Source organism: Arvicola amphibius, chromosome 10, assembly GCF_903992535.2.
Source record: "Arvicola amphibius chromosome 10, mArvAmp1.2, whole genome shotgun sequence".
Taxonomy (NCBI): domain Eukaryota; kingdom Metazoa; phylum Chordata; class Mammalia; order Rodentia; family Cricetidae; genus Arvicola; species Arvicola amphibius.
Window position 1 is genome coordinate 46755829 of NC_052056.1, and position 18294 is coordinate 46774122.

The window sequence follows — 18294 nt, forward strand, 5'->3', positions numbered from 1 at the left end:
TTCTTACTCCGTGGCTGACTGGGTGACAGGGTGACTGACCCCTGACATCTTCTTCTCTTTGTTCTCTTGCTTCTTCTTCTCCTCACTTCTCCTGCTATTTATACTCTCTGTTTATACTGTCTGCCAGTCTCACCTATCTTTGCTCCTGCCTTGCTATTGGCCATTTAGCTCTTTTTTAGGACCATCATGTATTTTAGCCAGGCAAAGAGTCACAGCTTCACTGAGTTTAAACAAATGCAGCATAAACAAAAGCAACACACCTTAATATAATACTCCCCAACAATAGATACAGAAAGATACAGATAAAATTTTACGCAGTGTGCTGGCTTCAAAAAGACAGCCCCAATAGGCTTATAGGTTTGAAAGTTTTTCATTAGGTAGTGATACTATTTGATAGGGCTTAGGTGATGAGACTTGATGAAGTATGTGTGGCTTTGCAAGAGGAAGTGTGTCACTGAGGTTGGGCTTTGGAGTTTTAAATGTTCAAGCCAGGCCAACTGTCTCTATATCTTCATGCTGCCTACAGATCTATATATAGAACTCTCAGCTCCTCCAGCACCTTGTCTGCCTGCACACTGCCATGCTTCCTGCCATGATGATAATAGACTAACCCTCTAACCCTTAAGCCAACCCCAATTAAATGCTTTCCTTTATAAGAGTTGCCATGGTTATGGACTGAAAAGCTACTTTCTCTGTCTATCTAGATTACATTATTTTAAGATGCCCAGAACCAACGTCTTAAACCCATGCTTCAAACCCACCAACCAGAAATCCTGCAGTCAAAATACTTACACCCTATCCAAAAGACTTCCATCTACTTGAACGCAGAGAAAACACTGTTCGTTAAGTTCCTGGCCAGAAACTCATTGCAACAGGTTAAATATACATAAATAATACATTTTCGAGCAGTGTATTTTCACGGTTCCTTGTTGTTGTTTTCTTTTTTATATAACACAGCTTTATAGTTTTAAATGCCTTTAATAAACAGGAAAAGGATGCTGGTTTACATCAGCCAATCAGGTCAGTAGTTATGAAACTTCAGCCAGTAGGTGGGGAGTAGGGGCGGGGCTTGGATCAAGTAACTGTCAGTGAGGTTGCAGTTGGTTTTGGACAGTTCTGGAGAGAGAGGAAGTTCCTGGCTTCCCCTCCTCATATTTTCCAGGACACTGCTGGGCTCTGGATGGTGAGACCCCTGTTGTTTCTCTTTCTAGAAGGTGACCTTTCCCACTGGCCCTTGGTCTCTAAACAAAGTAGAGGTTATGAGAATTGACTATTGTCAAATTACATGGTCCAACAAAAGAATATCAGAATATCTATTTGTCAATATCAACACTGAATATTTGTCAATATTAATAATCTTTCTATAAACATAAACATAGAGAGGCCATTTCATTTAATAATATAAATCTATCTCTAATATAAGGTAGGAATATAATCCTCATAATTTCCATCTAAATGATGAGTGATAATCTTAACTTTTATTTCACTAAAACTTAATAAGTAGTTTATCAGTTTAAAAATACTTCACAGTTTCTTTGAGCACTTGTGAAAATGGATTTACATTGTTAACTTGTAGAGATAATTTCCTCCCATGATCCCTGTTATTTGGAGGTGTTGATGGCATAAGGCTGGGAATGCTTCTGAGACTTCTATGAGATCAAGACCAACTAGTGCTAAACAGTGAGACTCTGTCTTAAACAAACAAACAAATAAAACATGAGCAAAGTTAGACAAAAATAAGATACTTGTGAAAGTCCTGTGACATGGTGTCATTTACTTAGGTCCAGTCTCCTTCCAGATAAGATTTATTGAGAGACCTAATGACAGAACTGTCCCTGATTCACCCATTTTATAGGGTAGCCTCATCTTCTAAACCAGCAGTTATCAACCTGCAGGTCACGATCCCTTTGGGAATCAAATGACAATTTTATGTGATTGCCTAAACATCTGAGTATTGAATATTTACATTATGATTAATAACAGTAGCAATATTATAGTTATGAAGTAGAAACAAAAATAATTTTATGTTTGGGGTCACTATAACATGAGGAACTCTATTAGGGGGTCATAACATTAGAAAGGTTAAAAACCAAAGTCATAAACCCTTTCCAGAGTGATCCAAAGCCCAGATCTTATAGGGAGTTCTTTGCCCTATCATTTTACCTAGGTGTCCCATGGCTCCACAGGGCGAGTAGTCACAATAACTTCTACAGATAACAAAATTTTTTGACTACAGATGTTATTTCTGATTGTAGGCATTTTTGTCACAAAACCTTATCAAAGTCAGAACTTGTCTATAAGCCTGAAAACTGAATAGTCATTGCCCATGGACTGGGACAGTTGCAGTGGTTGTTAAATAGCTACATATTAAATCACCTGGGACATCTAGGCGATCTCTGAGTAGACTTCTCTGTATCATTATAACTCACTAGGGGATTTCAGGAAATAATCAATGCAGAGAGAGAAGTTACACTGACTGGGAATTAAAGCGATCTGAAAACGAATCAATGGATTGGAGAATGCAGGCTTTGACACTGCAAAGGGAAGCTTTGCAAGACCTCTGTGTCCAGGGAGCCTGATCACAGAGTTTGTGCTCATGTGGTCCACTCACTGAACATTGCCCACAATCCTAGTTGATGCTGATGATACAGTAACAGGGAGAAAGCATCAAGCAGCATCCTTACAAAAAAATGAGCTCATCAGTATAAAGAGAGCACAGAAAAGCCTGGATGAAATAGGTGTGGGTGATTTGTTTTACTGTTTGCTTACACCTGTATTTCAATGTTAACAACAAGCATACGTTAATTTATTTCAAAATACCATTTGTAACCAGAAAAGTATACCGTGTGTGTGTGTGTATGTGTGTGTGTGTGTGTGTGTGTGTGTGTGTGTGGTGTGTGTGTGTGTGTGTGTGTGTGTGTGTGTGTGTGTATTTGAAATAGCAGGGACACAAGGAGTCCTTGCCACATCTTTATGATTTCTTGAAGGAAGTTAATGACCTTTGATGTAAAACTGTCTTACCTTGGGAAGAGATACGTTCTCTGGATGTGGCATTTATTGTTCATTGTTTTGAAGTCTTTCTGGACTCCTGACCTGTGGGTGCTCCTCTTGTGATAAAGAAAAGCTCTAGTTTCTATCAGCATGGTCTGTTATTGCTGTCTTGTTGCAATTATGATGCAAATAAAAATACTCCTTCACCACTGGAGACAGTTGGGTAAGCCGAGGATGAATCTCTGTGTTGTGTTTCTAGATATGAGTAACTTGCACTAGCTGAGGTCTCAGTGGTGGGAGAAGGGTTAGGTGAAGAAACGTCCCAGGAAGGTGCACAGTGCAAGGTGGGCAGTGGCCGGGTAGCACTCAGGGCTGTGAGAGAATCCATGGCGTCACAGGTAAGTCCCCATCACCTGGTCTGGCTTTTCCATTTCAATTCAGTTGGAAGCTTCACAGAAGAGAGAGGCTTCCTTAATGTTCACAGACCATGAATGAGGACTTGAGATAATTAAGGGAGATTTTCTTCTTTTTTAGCAATACATTAGGAGGACACCAAGAAGAAAATGTGTATTTCCTTTGGTCCCCTCTGAGTTTTGCAGAGAGACATAGGATTGGAGGCAGACAGACTGTAATTAAACAAGAGGATGGAAGAAACTGCAGAGAATTTAACCACAACCAGAAGTGTCAAACTAAGTAGTGCATGGCTGGATCTTCTCAAAAGCGTGTTTCTGAGCACTCCTCAGGACCTCCCTCAAATCATCCTGATACTGTCTTTGATCTGTACTATTGGAGGTAAGCTTAAAAGGGCCCTCTCCTTAGTCTAGCCTATGGATACATCTTGTAAATGCTATCATATAGAATTAAAGAAAGGAACTGTAATAGGAAATTAGAATTTTTATACCTACATTCATACATTTCCTATAATATTTTCAATTGAAGGAAGCAATCCTCTGCTTTTGGGAAGAGATGTTTCATACTGTCATCAGTATATCTCGCCTCTGTCAGGTCTAAGGCATTCACTGCACAATTACTACTAGGTTATAACTTAGCTTACAGTAACTAATATGATTGAAGGATATAGACAGGAGGATGAAAGGTGAAAATAGAAGGATTGAGAATTTTTTTATAAATATAAAAGCCCAAATCTAGCTTTTATGAAGAAAAAGGAGGAAGAGGAAGAGGAAGAAATGGAAGGAGAAGGAGGAGGAGAAGAAGGAGGGGTAGGGGGAGGAGGAAGAAGAGGAGAAGGAGAAGGAGGAAGAGGAGGAGGAGGAGAAAGAGGAAGAAGAAGAAGAAGGAGAAGGAGAAGGAGAAGGAGAAGGAGAAGGAGAAGGAGAAGGAGAAGGAGAAGGAGAAGAAGAAGAAGAAGAAGAAGAAGAAGAAGAAGAAGAAGAAGAAGAAGAAGAAGAAGAAGAAGAAGAAGAAGAAGACCACAACGATGACGACCATAGAAACTGGAAACTGTTTTTCTTCACTTCCATTAACCTCTTTGGAGATTATACTAAATAATAAGAAAAAAGTAAAATGTTCTGATTCTACCTATTAGACTTTCAGATGCTGCCTTTTCATAGATATGGCAAACAAACTTAGGAAATCTATTATTTACTTTGGGCTTTCTGGTATATACTCTGTAACTAATAATGACTAACCAGAATTTTTATTATTAGAACAAGTAGTTTCATTTTCCATTACAAGTAATAAGTAACTAGAATTTTTACTATTGGGTAAATTTTAGCTAGGTTCTTTTTGTTCCTAAGCCAGACAGTGGTTTCGTTAGAGTTAATTACCTTTTATTGCAGAATTGCATGCTATACCAATATGGTTCATAGTGGTTATAAAAATTACAATATTTATCAGTACTAACACAAGAATTAGTGGCTTCTAGGAATATTTAATTAAACCTCTAAAGAAATGCAGTCCGTCATAAGAGTTGTAAAGTAGAAATTTGATAAATTAATGATCACATGGATATTATACCTTTAAGCATGAGAGAGGGTCTCGATCATGTGCAAATAGTAAATTAGTAGTAGATACCATTCTACTTTTTTGGTATTAAGTCATATAACACGTAATAGTCCACAAATTTGATATCACATTGCCTATCAGTAACAAGTATACTTTTGCAGCATTTTTGAACATGCACCTGAAAGACTTTCCAATTCCTCTTCCTGTGATACTGTTTTTAATTGGATGCTGTTTTGAAATTCTGAGTTTTGGGTCTACCCAGGTATGTATAATAAATGAATAGCAGCACTATATCTTAGAATTTACATAAATTTAAAGAAGGCTAACGAATCATCTCTTTCCCACCCAAACAACCAAAGAATGTTTGTAGTGTAGAAAAAATAGCAGAGCTGAAAGAACAGAGTCCATAGTCTGAATGCATGGAGGTATTTAAAATTGGTATGTGCACAGTTACAGAAGAAAGAGCAAAATTCAAATCTTAAACAAGAATTTCGCCAGTAAGATAGGCATTTAGGGAGATTTGGAGTTGCTAGAATACAATTTTGGTAGTAAAATAGATTCTGATAGTGATCCAATAATGTTGCTTTAGTTTAAGAAATGTTTTATAGATTTTTCTATAAGGTATGCTAGTCTCTAAAGGTGCTTATTGTAGCCTTTTCCTTGAAATGGAAATGACAAAGACAAACTAGATTTGGACAGTAAGTGACAACATTAGGAACTGTTGGGATTATGTTAGACAGGAGAGAACACTTACCATAAGGAATGTAGACTGTATTCCTGACACATTAAATAGTGCCTTGATCCAGGAATTTGTGGTAAAACTTTTTTTTCTGTAAGAAGCCATAATGTAAAGTGGTTTACACTGGGCGGGCTGTATGATCTCTGGTCCTGCTACTGAACTCTGTCATGGTGACTCAAAAGCAAGCCTTCTCAACACGCAAAGGAAAAGGCAGAGCTGGGTCTGGCCCAGCATGTATTAAATGAACAGTGAGTCGGATTTAGCCCAAGAGCCGTATTTAGCCAATGCCTACTTTCATCAGTCACTCCAATGGGTGTGGGACCTGTGTTGAAAATGATGGACTTTCTCAGATATAGGCTGCAATTTTAAAAGAGACTATCTATCCAGGTAAGAACAAAAACCAAATTATTGTTCACAACCTAATCACAATTTTGGCATAAATACAATCTTAAGTACTTCCAAAGATCCCTCCAAGGGAAGCTATCTTGTGTCATGAACTGTGCCTGTCTACATTAGTATTAGGCAAGCTAATATGTCGGCTTGCCATAGTTTCAACTTCCAAGAAAAAGCACAGAACTGGGCCAGAGATAAAAGATTTTCACAGCAGTAATGGGAGGATTCACCCTGTGCCTGTCTCAAAACTCTAATAGGTGAAAGCCACACAGGCCAGGTAAGATCTGTGCATGTGGTAGGCTGCACCACAAGAGAAACAAGAACAGAATGAATGCTCCTGATCCAACCTGCTGGTGCCAACTAGCATCAGGGGAGACACCGTGAGTTATTTCACTAGTCGCATGAACTTTCTCCTCTTTCTTCTGGCTATTCTTTTCTTCATTCAATAGATGGCTATTTGTAGCTTCTGGGTCTTCATAGGGTGACTTATTCATTTTTTGATTCTTATTCATGAAAAATCACTTACTTGAAATACTTTCTCTCTCTTTTGTACCTGCAAATCCACTATGTATTCTTTTTTTATTATTTTTTCTTTTTTTTATTAAAAATTTCCATATCCTCCCCTCCTTCTCTCCCTTCCCTCCCCTCCCTTCCACCCATACCCCCCACTCCCTCCCTCTCCAGGCCAAAGAGCCATCAGGGTTCCCTTAACTATGTATTCTTTACTACCTGTGTCAATATGGTTCCTCTATCTGCTGTTTGTTAAGAGCTTAGGGATGTGACTCAGCTTTCCTCTGTTAGCTGTTTCCTTCTGCCACTGAGATGAGAGTTCTGAGCACTCAACAGAGTAAGACTTTAGCCCTCATACCATCCCTACTGTGAGAGAAGGACCTCTGGCATGTGTTGTATGCTAACGAAGAATGGATATATGTGAATAACCAATATTGTATTACTAGATCCAGATCTATGCAGATGCCATACAGTGGATAGATCCAGAAATGTTTTTTGGTATATTTACGCCAGTAATTATCTTTAATGTCGCATTTGACATGGACATATATATGCTCCAGAAGTTACTATGGCAGGTAATTATTCTGTTCTTGTATTACTATCCATTCATGAACCATGCTAATTATTTTCAAATTATAAAAATGTTTTGTTCCAAAATAGAAAATAAAGAAGAGGGGGAAGATATAAGATATCAAAGTGGTAAAAATCAGCTTTGTATCTATAATATATATACATATATATGTATATTGGTAATATTATAGCTTATTGGTAGCTCAGGAAAAAATCGTGGAGAACAAGAAACAATTCTGACTATTTTACTTACAGAATTTTATACCAATCATCATTTTAGCTTTGGGAATCTGTAAGCGTGCAACTGTGAAGTGTATTGTCTTAAGAAAGAAAGAATTTGATGAGAAATGTGTGTTTTTAAATCCCTACCTCCTAACATTACAACTTCAAGAACAGGAAAGGGGCACAGGGAGACTTACAGAGCAGTTGTAACCCAAATCTCAGTGCCTTCTTAGGACTAGGAGGCGAGGGCTGTATTAAGGGAAGACTCTGAGAGAAAACACACCTGACTACAAGCTATGCACACACATCTTCCATACTATCAGAATAGTTTTGTAAACAGTCCTGCCTGCGTAAACACCAACAGAAGCAATGCAACTGAACTCAAAGCTAGGCACCTGGAGTTCAGACAAATGACCAGGAGGATGGGGGAGCAGTAGCAGCAGAGAACACATTGTAAAAGTGGTTTGGGTTGACCCAAAGGATCTCTGCTCAGCTGCTCTCTGTATAGCTATTGAAGTGGGGGTTAAGGGGGTTGCTCCAGCAAAGTGCTCCCAAGGGCCAAACTAATAGCCAGTTCTGTCTGGTCTTCTGCTTTTCAAAACAGAACGCAAAAGCAATCTGATTTTCTACCACCAAATGTCTTTGCAGATACTCTTAATTACAATTCCTGGATTTGTGATTAATTATACCTTAATACTTTGGTATCTGCAATCTCTGAATAAATTGGATTTGAAGACTATCCCCTGGTTGTTATTTTCAGCTGTTCTTATAAGTTCAGATCCTATGCTGACCTCGGCCTCCATCAGAGACCTTGGTAGGTATCCCTTTCTCTTCTTTTTCCTTTCATACACTGAGGGCATATTTTGCGGCTTACTCATCTCCATGTTAAGATTCTTTGTTAGAGATGGATTTTCACCACCTGTGGTGGTGTGAGGGACTGCAGGATGTGGAGGACTGGCAAATATTCTGCAAGTATTTCTTAGGACAGCCGGAAAGGCCAATGACGAGCTCATGCTGCATATAAAACGAGAAGTCTCCCATCATGGACTAGGGTAATATGAGCAGTTACTTTGCACTGACAGAAGGGTTTGGGCCATTACCTTTTGCTCGATATCCCAAGCTCTTTAAGACAGTCATTAGGAGAATGACGTAAGACAGTCATTAGGAGGATGACATAAGACAGTCATTAGGATGATGACGTAAGACAGTCGTTAGAACAATGGTGTTTAAAATGCCTTTGTGTCACTTTCGCCATTAATCAAAAGCCAGAAGAGGGGAAAACAATAGCATCACTAGTTATAGTATTATTGTGGCAAATACTATTTTAGGATGGGCAAATCTATATTTAGATAAAAAATTATTCAGAAGTTACAGCATTCAGAAAAGCAAAATAATCCAGAGTAGGGTTTTTTTTCCTTTTTTCAGGAAAATAACCCAATTTCTCTCTCTATTCCCTTTTAAATGTTGGGGTACTAGAAATTTTATTTTAGATAGAATATGCTATAATTGTGTGTACCCCCATGCACATATGCACACTAATAACACAACATGCTCTTGTCAACTTCATTTCTACTCTATGGCCAGATAAATGGAACAGGACTGCTATTAGCAAGTAGAAATAGAATATAGGAGACATATCAAATATATATATATATATATATATATATATATATATATATGAAGCTGAGTCTTTAAGACAAGGAAATTAAGATGGTAAAGGGAAAGTACATTTATTTTTATGTATTTATTTTGTAGTACCGAGAATGGAAACAGGTTTTCAAAATGCTAGGCAAGTGTTCTGTCATTGTGCTATATCATATCAAGTGAGCCTTTAAAAGAAGAATATTCTTAGGTAGGTGGTACACACCTGGATTTCCAGAATATAGGAAACTGAAGCAGAGGGAACATGAGTTCAAGGCCAACCTGAGCATCATAAGGAGACCCACATTAAAATGCCAGAATTCATCATGAGCCATCAGTTCTCCTCTTTCTACACTCTCCCTCCAAGCTCCTACCTTTTGGAGATGTCATTCCAGAACTTTTCTAGTCAAAAGACTTAGTTTTTCTTGGCATTGAAGAGCCAATTCTGCACTTATTTTAATCTCAAAATTTTATAATCTAGTATTCCACTGAACTTTTCCTGTCTTTTAAAAATTGCAATAATCTTATTGGTGTACCCGGGAAGGCTAATTTCATAAATACTGAGCATCTTGCCAAGTTACTTTTGGAATTTTGTTGCTCTTCTAACTTTGTGTCTTTCAAAAAGTAATTGTAATAGTATTTTTCTCTTAGTAGCATTTTTGCTTGGTCTTATAAAACAAGATTTTGTGCATGTGGGTACGTGTGTGTGCAACTGAGACACATATGGGCATGTGCCCATGGAGGCCTGAGAAGAACCTCAGAAATATCCACCTGATTGTTGCTCACCAGTTTGAGACAGGGTATTTAATTAACGCAATGCTCATTGATAATGCTTTGCTGACTGGTCAGGAAGCTGGGAACTGACTGCCTCCCTCACCCTTTCTTGTGCTGGGATTGCAGGTGCATGCCACTGTGGCAGGCATTTCACATGGGTTCTGGGCATCCATCTCAGGTACTCTGGCTTGCGCACAAGCAGTTCACTGAGTGTGCTCTGTTTTTGTCCACCAAATAGTTTAAAACTCCGTAAGTGTGTTCTTTTGTTTTTGTACTTCTATAAGTCATATATAATTGTACATTATTCACAAGAAAATCCCCTTAGGACGGAGCACCCATGTCCGTAGAGGACATGAACAGATGGATGTACATTGTTTTGAGTTCTTTTTCTTTCCTTAAGTCCAAATTTGTTGTTCATTCAAAAACAACCACTATTTGCTGAGCTAGCTCTATTTTATAAACTTCAATAATTATATAACAGTAGGTATACTGGCTAATGAACACCCCAAATGTGGTGACTTGAAGCAATTGCTGCTTATTATTTTTCATGGGCATGGGAGTTTTGAAACTATAAACAAGGCTTGCTAATCTCGGCTATGTTACTCACTAACCTACAGTCAGCCAACAGATGAGCATCTGGGGACCACCGTTCCTCCATATATTTTTCTGTAGCATCACTGGGAAGGGATGCTGCCATGAGGGTCACTGGTGTGCAAAAGAAAGGAGGCAAAAGTCTCTGTTTCTACCAATATGACAGGATCTTCTTGTGTGGTGGTAGAACACTGGTTCTCAACCTGTGGGTTACGACCCCTTTGAGGGTCAAATGACTGTTTCACAGGGATCACCTAAGGCTGTTGGAAAACACAGACAATTATATTATGATTCATGACAGTAGCAAAATGACAGTTATGAAGTAGCATTGAAAATAATTTTATGGTTGGGGTCACCACAGCATGAGGAACTGTATTAAAGGGTCACAGCATTGGAAAACACTAGGTTAGAGAAACAGTCATAGCTACCAGGAGAGCAAGGAACTGGAGCATTAATATAAGTTATGAAGTTGCTCGAGGAACATGCTGCTCAGGCGTTTTGTCTATTAGCAAACTGATCATGGGTAGATTGTGACTGCAGTCTTAGGACAAGAATTTTCCTGAAAAGAATGTTCCTTCTAGGAAATGACCTCTGGCTCGCAAATCACAAAAGATGCTCAGACTTAGCATCTTAACAATACTGTCCTGTTTAATGGCAATGGGAATGTATAACTGGTAAGACACTTAAACTTAGAACCTCATGACAAATAGATGAAAACTAGGATGGAATAGGTCATAACCGAATGCTCTTTGCCCATGGAACTTGAATTCTAATGCCATTGAAAAGAATACATGCAAAAGCCAGCCAGTTTTTAATTTTATCTAGACAAATATCTTAATATTTTACTTCAATTCTGCATTATATGTCCTTGGTCTATGATTTTACTTTACCTTTCTGCCATCACTTTGTCTCACCTTAAATACAAATGAATCATAAGGAATTGGCTTATAACTGGCTTACCTATGTAAGTCAAGTAATTGAATTCTTTACATTGATAAATTTCACAATGTCACCACTGCGTTGAAAGAAAGCATAAGCTCTCAAGTTAAATTATCTGATTTACATATACATAATTAACTGTAGTTAAGTTAGTATTTGATTATGATGATAAAGACTTTCAGCTGGTAAATAATTAAATTTACTGTTTTTTTCAATATGACAATAGTTTAGGTGACACAAATCCATGACAAAGAATATCCTTCTGCATGTTAATACAATTATATTCTTAAATATTGATGAGATTTTCTCTTCTTTGACATATGTAGGTCTTTCTAGAAGCCTCACAAATTTAATTAATGGAGAGAGTCTAATGACTTCAGTTATATCTTTAATTATATATAGCACTGTTGTGAGGATCAACTTCCAGTCAAAACACATGAACCATACTCTAGGTAAGGACACGCTTCCATCTTCTTAAAATAGGAATTGATATTTCTGAATGTGGTAATGAATGTTGATCTTATGATAAATTATGATTATAAAAAGTATCAAATTGGCTTGGATTGTTGATGTGACCTTTATGTAGCATGTTCTTTCTTCATGTTGCGACTACTGTGGGTTGGGGTGAAACTCCCATGAGGCCCTTTGAAAGAGCAGCCTTGAGCTGGTCTCAGCAACGATGTGATGTGATTTTGTTATTATTGCTGCTGTTATTTTGTTTTCTATAGTGTAGTGCCCCACCCTCTACCCCCTCCAAAAAACAAACAAACAAAAACTTAGAAGATAAGCTAAGAGTGCCAGTCCAGTTACAGGAAGAGAAGTCAGCTCATTCTACCTCTGCCTTGGCAAAATCTCCTAAGAGTTTTACAAAAGAAGAAAAGTGAGCTACTCATTCCTCTCCAGAGGCTGGAGTAGAGCTCGAGAGCAGCGACTGCAGTGTGTGCATTAGCTCTCCAACACAGCTTTTACACATCACCCTGAAGCACAAGTGTGTCTGTCCTCTCGCTGTATCATATACATATGTATGTGGAGAATAAATAACAGATATGCTTTATAATGGATGGTAAATGGTACAGCTGTGCAATATCACATAAGACAAGAAATCTAATGATTCCAACACTCTACAGCTTCTTAGTGCTCCTTTCTGATCAAAATCTATAGAATATTGGTCTCAATATGTAGTCTCTGAATCAGTGGGTAGTGGGAGAAAGAACTCCACAGGCCTCCTTAAAGATTTCCATGACTAAAAATATTTTCATAAAAATATTTAAGAAGGTAGTTTCCTTTTATTGTATTGGCTTTTGTACAGATTTGGGGAAAGCAATGAAAGCAATCTTCTGAAGACATTAGCACACACTGTGCCACTCACTGGGTTCTGAGGCCCTCGGTGGGATGGTCCTAGTTTAGAATGTGGTGGCTTAAAGAGAGTAGCCCCCCAATAGGCTCAGATATTTGAATGTTTAGTCCCTAACTGGTAGACTGTTTAAGGAAAAAATTAGAAGATGTGGATATGAACAAAGGGGTTTATATGATTCCTAATTACATTTTGATGAAATATCCCCCATATTAGAAGTGAAGGAAAATCCCAACTGATCTTTCCAAGCTCACCAGTAGAGCCCATCCTTTTTTCTTTTTTTAAAAGATTTTACTTATTTTTTCCCTTTACTGAAATAGATTTTTTTCTCACATAATATCCTAGTCCCAGTTTCCCCTCCTTCTACTCTTCCCACTTCCTCCCCACATCCCTTCCCATCTGACTCCACTCCCTTTCTGTCTCTCATTAGAAAATAACAGTCTTTTAAAGGATAGTAATAAAATATAAGATAAAACAAACTAACACATTGGAATTAGACAAAAGAAACCAAAAGAAGGAAAAGAGCCCAAGAGAAGGCACAAGAATCAGACATACACTTGTTCACACAACCAGGAATATACCATTAGAACACTAAACTAGGAGCCATAATATATTTTCAGAGGACCTGATGCAGACCCATGTAGACCCTGGAATATTGTCTCTATTAGTTCATATATGCATTGATCATGTTGATCCAGAGGGTCTTGTTTTCCTAGTTTCCTCCATTCCCTCTGGCTCTTATACTCTGCCTCCTCTTCTACAGGGTTTTCCCAGCCATGAGGGGAGGGATTTGATGGAGACATCCCATGAACAGTTGGGTGTTTCAGGGTTTCTCACTCACTGCATAATGTCTGACTTAGGACATCTGGTGTAGGAGGAAGCATTTCTGATGGTGAATGAACATGCACTGATCTATGAGGATGGCAGAATATCATTAGGAGTTGTTTTATTTTATTGCTCTTTTTAAATTCTAGGTTCCTGGGATATCTAGCCTCAGATTTGGTCATCCAGGCATTGTTGGGTATGGGTTCCATCTCATAAAGTGGACCTTTAGTCAAATCAGATGTTGGTTGGTTACTCCCATGAGCTTTATGCCACCATTGCCCTGGCATATCCTGAAGCCATGGCAACATTGTTGATCAAAGAAAAAGCTCAAATCATAAACATCATGACCAAACACTGCAAAAATTCTAAGGCGTGTGGTGAGAATTCTCAACAGAAGAATTCAAAATGGCTGAAATACACTTAAAGAATTGTTCAACACCCTTAGTCAACAGGAAAATGAAAATCAAAGCGACTCTAAGATACTATCCTGCACCTGTCAGAATGGTTGAGATCAGCAACACTGATGACAGCTTATGTTGGAGAAGGCACAGAGTAAGGGGAGCACTCTTCCATTGCTGGTGGAAGTGCAAACTTGTGCTCTGCAAATCAATATGGCAGTTTCTCAGGAGGGCACATTCTTGTGGAGTATAAGCAACCTCATATTTCTTTATTCCAACCAATCTCTATCTTGCTTGTTTTTTATAGCAAAAAACCCACAAAAATTATGTGTAGAAATATATAATGAAGAATAGCTTTCATAGAGAAAAACAAACAGATTGTCCAATAGTAATTAGTCAATCTGTTTGATAGGCCAACAAAATGTAAGGGATTGATTGGGCAAAGACTCTGTATTCCTTCCTTCTGCATTGCTCTGCCTAAACACCTGACAGAAACAGTATATGTGAGGAATGGTTGATTTTGGCTTGTGGTTGCAGATGGTTACAGTCTGTTACAATGGGAAAACCTGGGGGACTGATAAAGTAAGCAATGGCAGGTGCTTTCTGCAGACAATGAAGAAAGGAACAAGGATTTATCTCTAGTGGCTTACTGGATCAGCCAGCAAGATCCCCCATGTCCTGAAGGCCCTACAGCTCCCAAAACAGTGCCACAAAGCTGGGAAACAAAGTTCAAAACATATGCCCATGTGGGACATTTGAGAACCCAATCATAACAGGTTCAGAAGCATATTCTTTCCTCATACCTAGCCTATTACATCAGCTCTAGAATAACTGTTCCATGAGTCTGGGACTTCCTGGTCCTTGATCGTTCTTGAATCTCCATTTGACCAAAGAAACTCTCCAAGTGACCAAATGTGACCTGTAATGTCTCCTGCATGCATACATGTATGTATATCAGTGTGTGTGTGTGTGTGTGTGTGTGTGTGTGTGTGTGTGTGTGTACGTGCTTGTGTGTTTATGCAGTATTTTGATATTTGTCTTTCTGTGTTTCAGCGTCTGGATTTTTTCACTTAGCTTGTCTTTTTGATGAATCCATATTCACCAAATGTGATGGTGTGGGTGACAGAATTTCTTTATAAAGGCTGAATATTATTCCCATGTAGATATATACCAAATAATTCTAATTTTTTGTTTTAGTTTCATTTGGTTTTTGGTTGGGTTTTTGTTGTTGTTGTTGTTTTTGTTTTTGTTTTGTTTTGAAACAGGGTTCAGAGAATAGCCCTGGCTATCTTGGAACTCACTTTGTAGACCAGGCTAGTCTCAAACTCATGGAGATCCACCTACCTCTTCCTTGTAAGAGCTAGGATTAACTTGTGTGCTACCACCACCGTGATTCAAATGTTCTTTGTCCATCCACTTACTGCTGGACATTAAGGTTTTTTTCCATACCTTGGAAAGATATATTTGCAATTTCAGGGCTGGTAAGAGGGCTCAGTGAAAAAAAGAGCTTGACACATAAACTTAGTGACCTGATTTTTCTTTATTTAAACAATTTTTTTTATTTTACATGCCAATCCAAGTTCCCTCTTCCTACCCTCCTCCTGCTCTCTCTACCTTCCCATGACCTGAATTTAATCCCTAAAAGCTACATAAATGTTGAAGGAGAGAAGTAACACCACAGAGTTGCCCTCTGACCTCCATATGCATGCTGTGTATATTTACATGCATATACATGCAATAATAATAGTGACAATAATAACAATGGTGTTGCTGCTGATGATCAAGATGAAGATTATAATAATAAATTTAAGTGGACAAAGAAGTTTGTGGTATTTTGAATGAACGTGGCCCCCTATGCTCATATATTTGAATGCTTGGTCCCTAGTCAGTGGATTATTTCAGAAGGATTAGGAGTTATGGCCTTGCTGTAGGAAGTGTGTCACTGGGAATAGGCTTTGAGCTTTCAAAAGTCCACACCAGAATCATTCTCCCTCTTTCTGCCTGCTGCCTGCAGAGGAGGATATAAGCTCTTAGCTGCTGCTCCGGCACCATGCCTACCTGCCACCAAGCTCCCCTCTGGAACTGTAAGCAACACTCAATTAAATGCTTTCTTTAATAAGTTGCCTCGATCATGGTGTCTCTTCACAGCAATAGAAGAGTAACTAAGACAGAGCTGAACAGACAGTTCTCAAACGAAGACATACAAATGTACAATAGGCATGTGAAAACACTCAGCCAATTGATGTCATAATTATCAAAATACAAACAAAACACACAATATCACCTCAAACCCATGGAAATGACAACCTATTTGTAAAAACAAAGAAGCACAGGACTTGGGGCTGTAGAGAACACTTGGTAGTCAAGAGCACTGACTGTCCTTCCAGAGGGCCTGAGTTTTGCTTCCAGCACCCACATGCTGGCTCACAACCATTCATAACTCTAGTGCAAAGAGATCCAACATTTTTGGCTCTTTCAGGCACCATCGCGTACATGACACCATACAGACATGTATGGAGCCAAAACATACAATAAAATATTCCACTTAAAATAATGAAATATTTTTAAAATTGTTTCTTTTATTTTACTTTTGAGATTATAATTAATTACATCATTTCCTCATTCTTTCCATAAAAATAGTCTTACCCAGACTGAGCAGGTTGTATTTATGTATATAGAAAAAAATTCATTACAAGGGGAAGCCTCAAGACATGTTGGTGAGTGTGTGAAGAAAAGCCTACTCCTCCTGTGCAGAAACTAAGTCAGTCATAGGGAAATGGTAAACCACAAACAGGACTAACATGCAGTAAACTCGGTGTCTTGAGGGGTGTCTGTACTTCAGTGTTCATTACAGCAATGAGCTAATGTTAATAAGGACAAAAAGAAAAATTGATTAGAGCATCATTTAAGGTGAAGGCCAGGTGGCTTCTATTAACAGTTTTCCGCTTCTCTCTTTTCCCATAGCCCATAACATCGCATCTACAGCTTGGGCGTATTTTTTCGAAAGCTTCCTATTTGGAATCCTGAGCACGAAGCTGATCCAGCTATGGATGTCTACCATTTTTGGGGATGATGTCAATCACATCATTTTTATTTTTTCAGTTTTCTACCTCATCTTTTACATTTGTAAGTGGGAGAGTTCATGCTTCACCTTAAATTACATAGATGGTTCAATGTAAAAAATGTGAATACCTGTGCAAAGAGAACAGTGTACCCAGATACAGAAAACAAACACAAAGCACAGAGGAATCTGGCAAAGCCACAGCTGGAATAGTTTATTATACCTTTCCTGTAGAATTTCATAACCGATTGTACAAAAGTTATGAGTAGAAAATAATTTACATGCTTGTGTTATAAGATTATAATATAAAGAATTTTATGTACCAGAACAGACTGTAGACCCTCTATAGAGATACTATGCCCTCCATATCTGAAAATTTTGATTACTTTACATTAACAGAAATGTATAAACTACCAACTTTTAAATTTAGGGGGCCTGAACCAATACAGAAAAGTACAAAGTTACTAAGATCTATATAATTTGAATACATTGCAATGAAGAAACATTTCTATTTAGAAATTTGAAAATAACAACTCTCATGTTAGCAAAGGGGAAAAAACACAATTTTAAGAAATCCCAACTAATCAGTCTGTTGTATTGAGCCAATTATGATGGTAAAAAGTAATAGGATCAAGTTAATGAACTAAAACATTGAAGGATGATCAGTCAGGTGATGTACATTCCATGTGTATTAGTGTAAATATATAGTTAAGTTCTTATAAAAATGAATTCCAACAAATGCTGTCTCCCCTAATATCATCTGAAATGTAAGCATAGCCAGAAGTAGGAGTTACACACACACATGTGCATGTACACACACACACACACACACACACACACACACCTCTAAACTTTCAAATTAAGACATCTCAGTGAACATTTAGGAGAGTGCTAGAACAGAATTTTTTAAGGCAAGAGACAGAAAAAAAATATACATAACACAAAGTTTCCTTCATCATGATCTACCTTAATGTGTCCATGATCATGTTCAAAGCAGGAATCAGTAATATTTTCCTACCTTGGCTGTCACCTAAAAAGTTCTAATTATTTGTCCTGAACTTGATCTTCTCAAAGTAATTATGCCTAGTTTTTTTTTTAATTTCATGATTCAAATGTGGTAAATTTGGTGCTGGAGAGATGGCACCCATGGAGTGGTTCACAGCTATCTGTAACCCCGGACGCCCTCTTCTGGCCTCCTCAAGCACTGCATGCACGAGGTGCACATGCATACAGGCGAAACACCAGTATTCTTAAATAAAAAGTTGTAAACGCTGAATTAAAGTGCTTGCTTCTAAAATGTTTCTGTTTACATTTCTGAGAC

The 18294-nt window shown here is 38.1% G+C and overlaps 1 protein-coding gene across 1 annotated transcript in view; it reads left to right on the forward strand.

Annotated features, from left to right (window-relative positions):
• Positions 1 to 3635: 3635 nt before the first annotated feature.
• The window catches only part of Slc9c1 (solute carrier family 9 member C1), a 71125-nt gene continuing 56466 nt past the window's right edge, over positions 3636 to 18294 (forward strand). Inside the window, exons 1-6 of the mRNA XM_038346359.1 lie at positions 3636 to 3783; positions 5118 to 5218; positions 7045 to 7173; positions 8039 to 8204; positions 11662 to 11787; positions 16877 to 17038. Of these exons, the coding sequence (XP_038202287.1) occupies positions 3636 to 3783; positions 5118 to 5218; positions 7045 to 7173; positions 8039 to 8204; positions 11662 to 11787; positions 16877 to 17038 (832 nt within the window). The remainder of the gene's footprint in view (positions 3784 to 5117; positions 5219 to 7044; positions 7174 to 8038; positions 8205 to 11661; positions 11788 to 16876; positions 17039 to 18294) is intronic.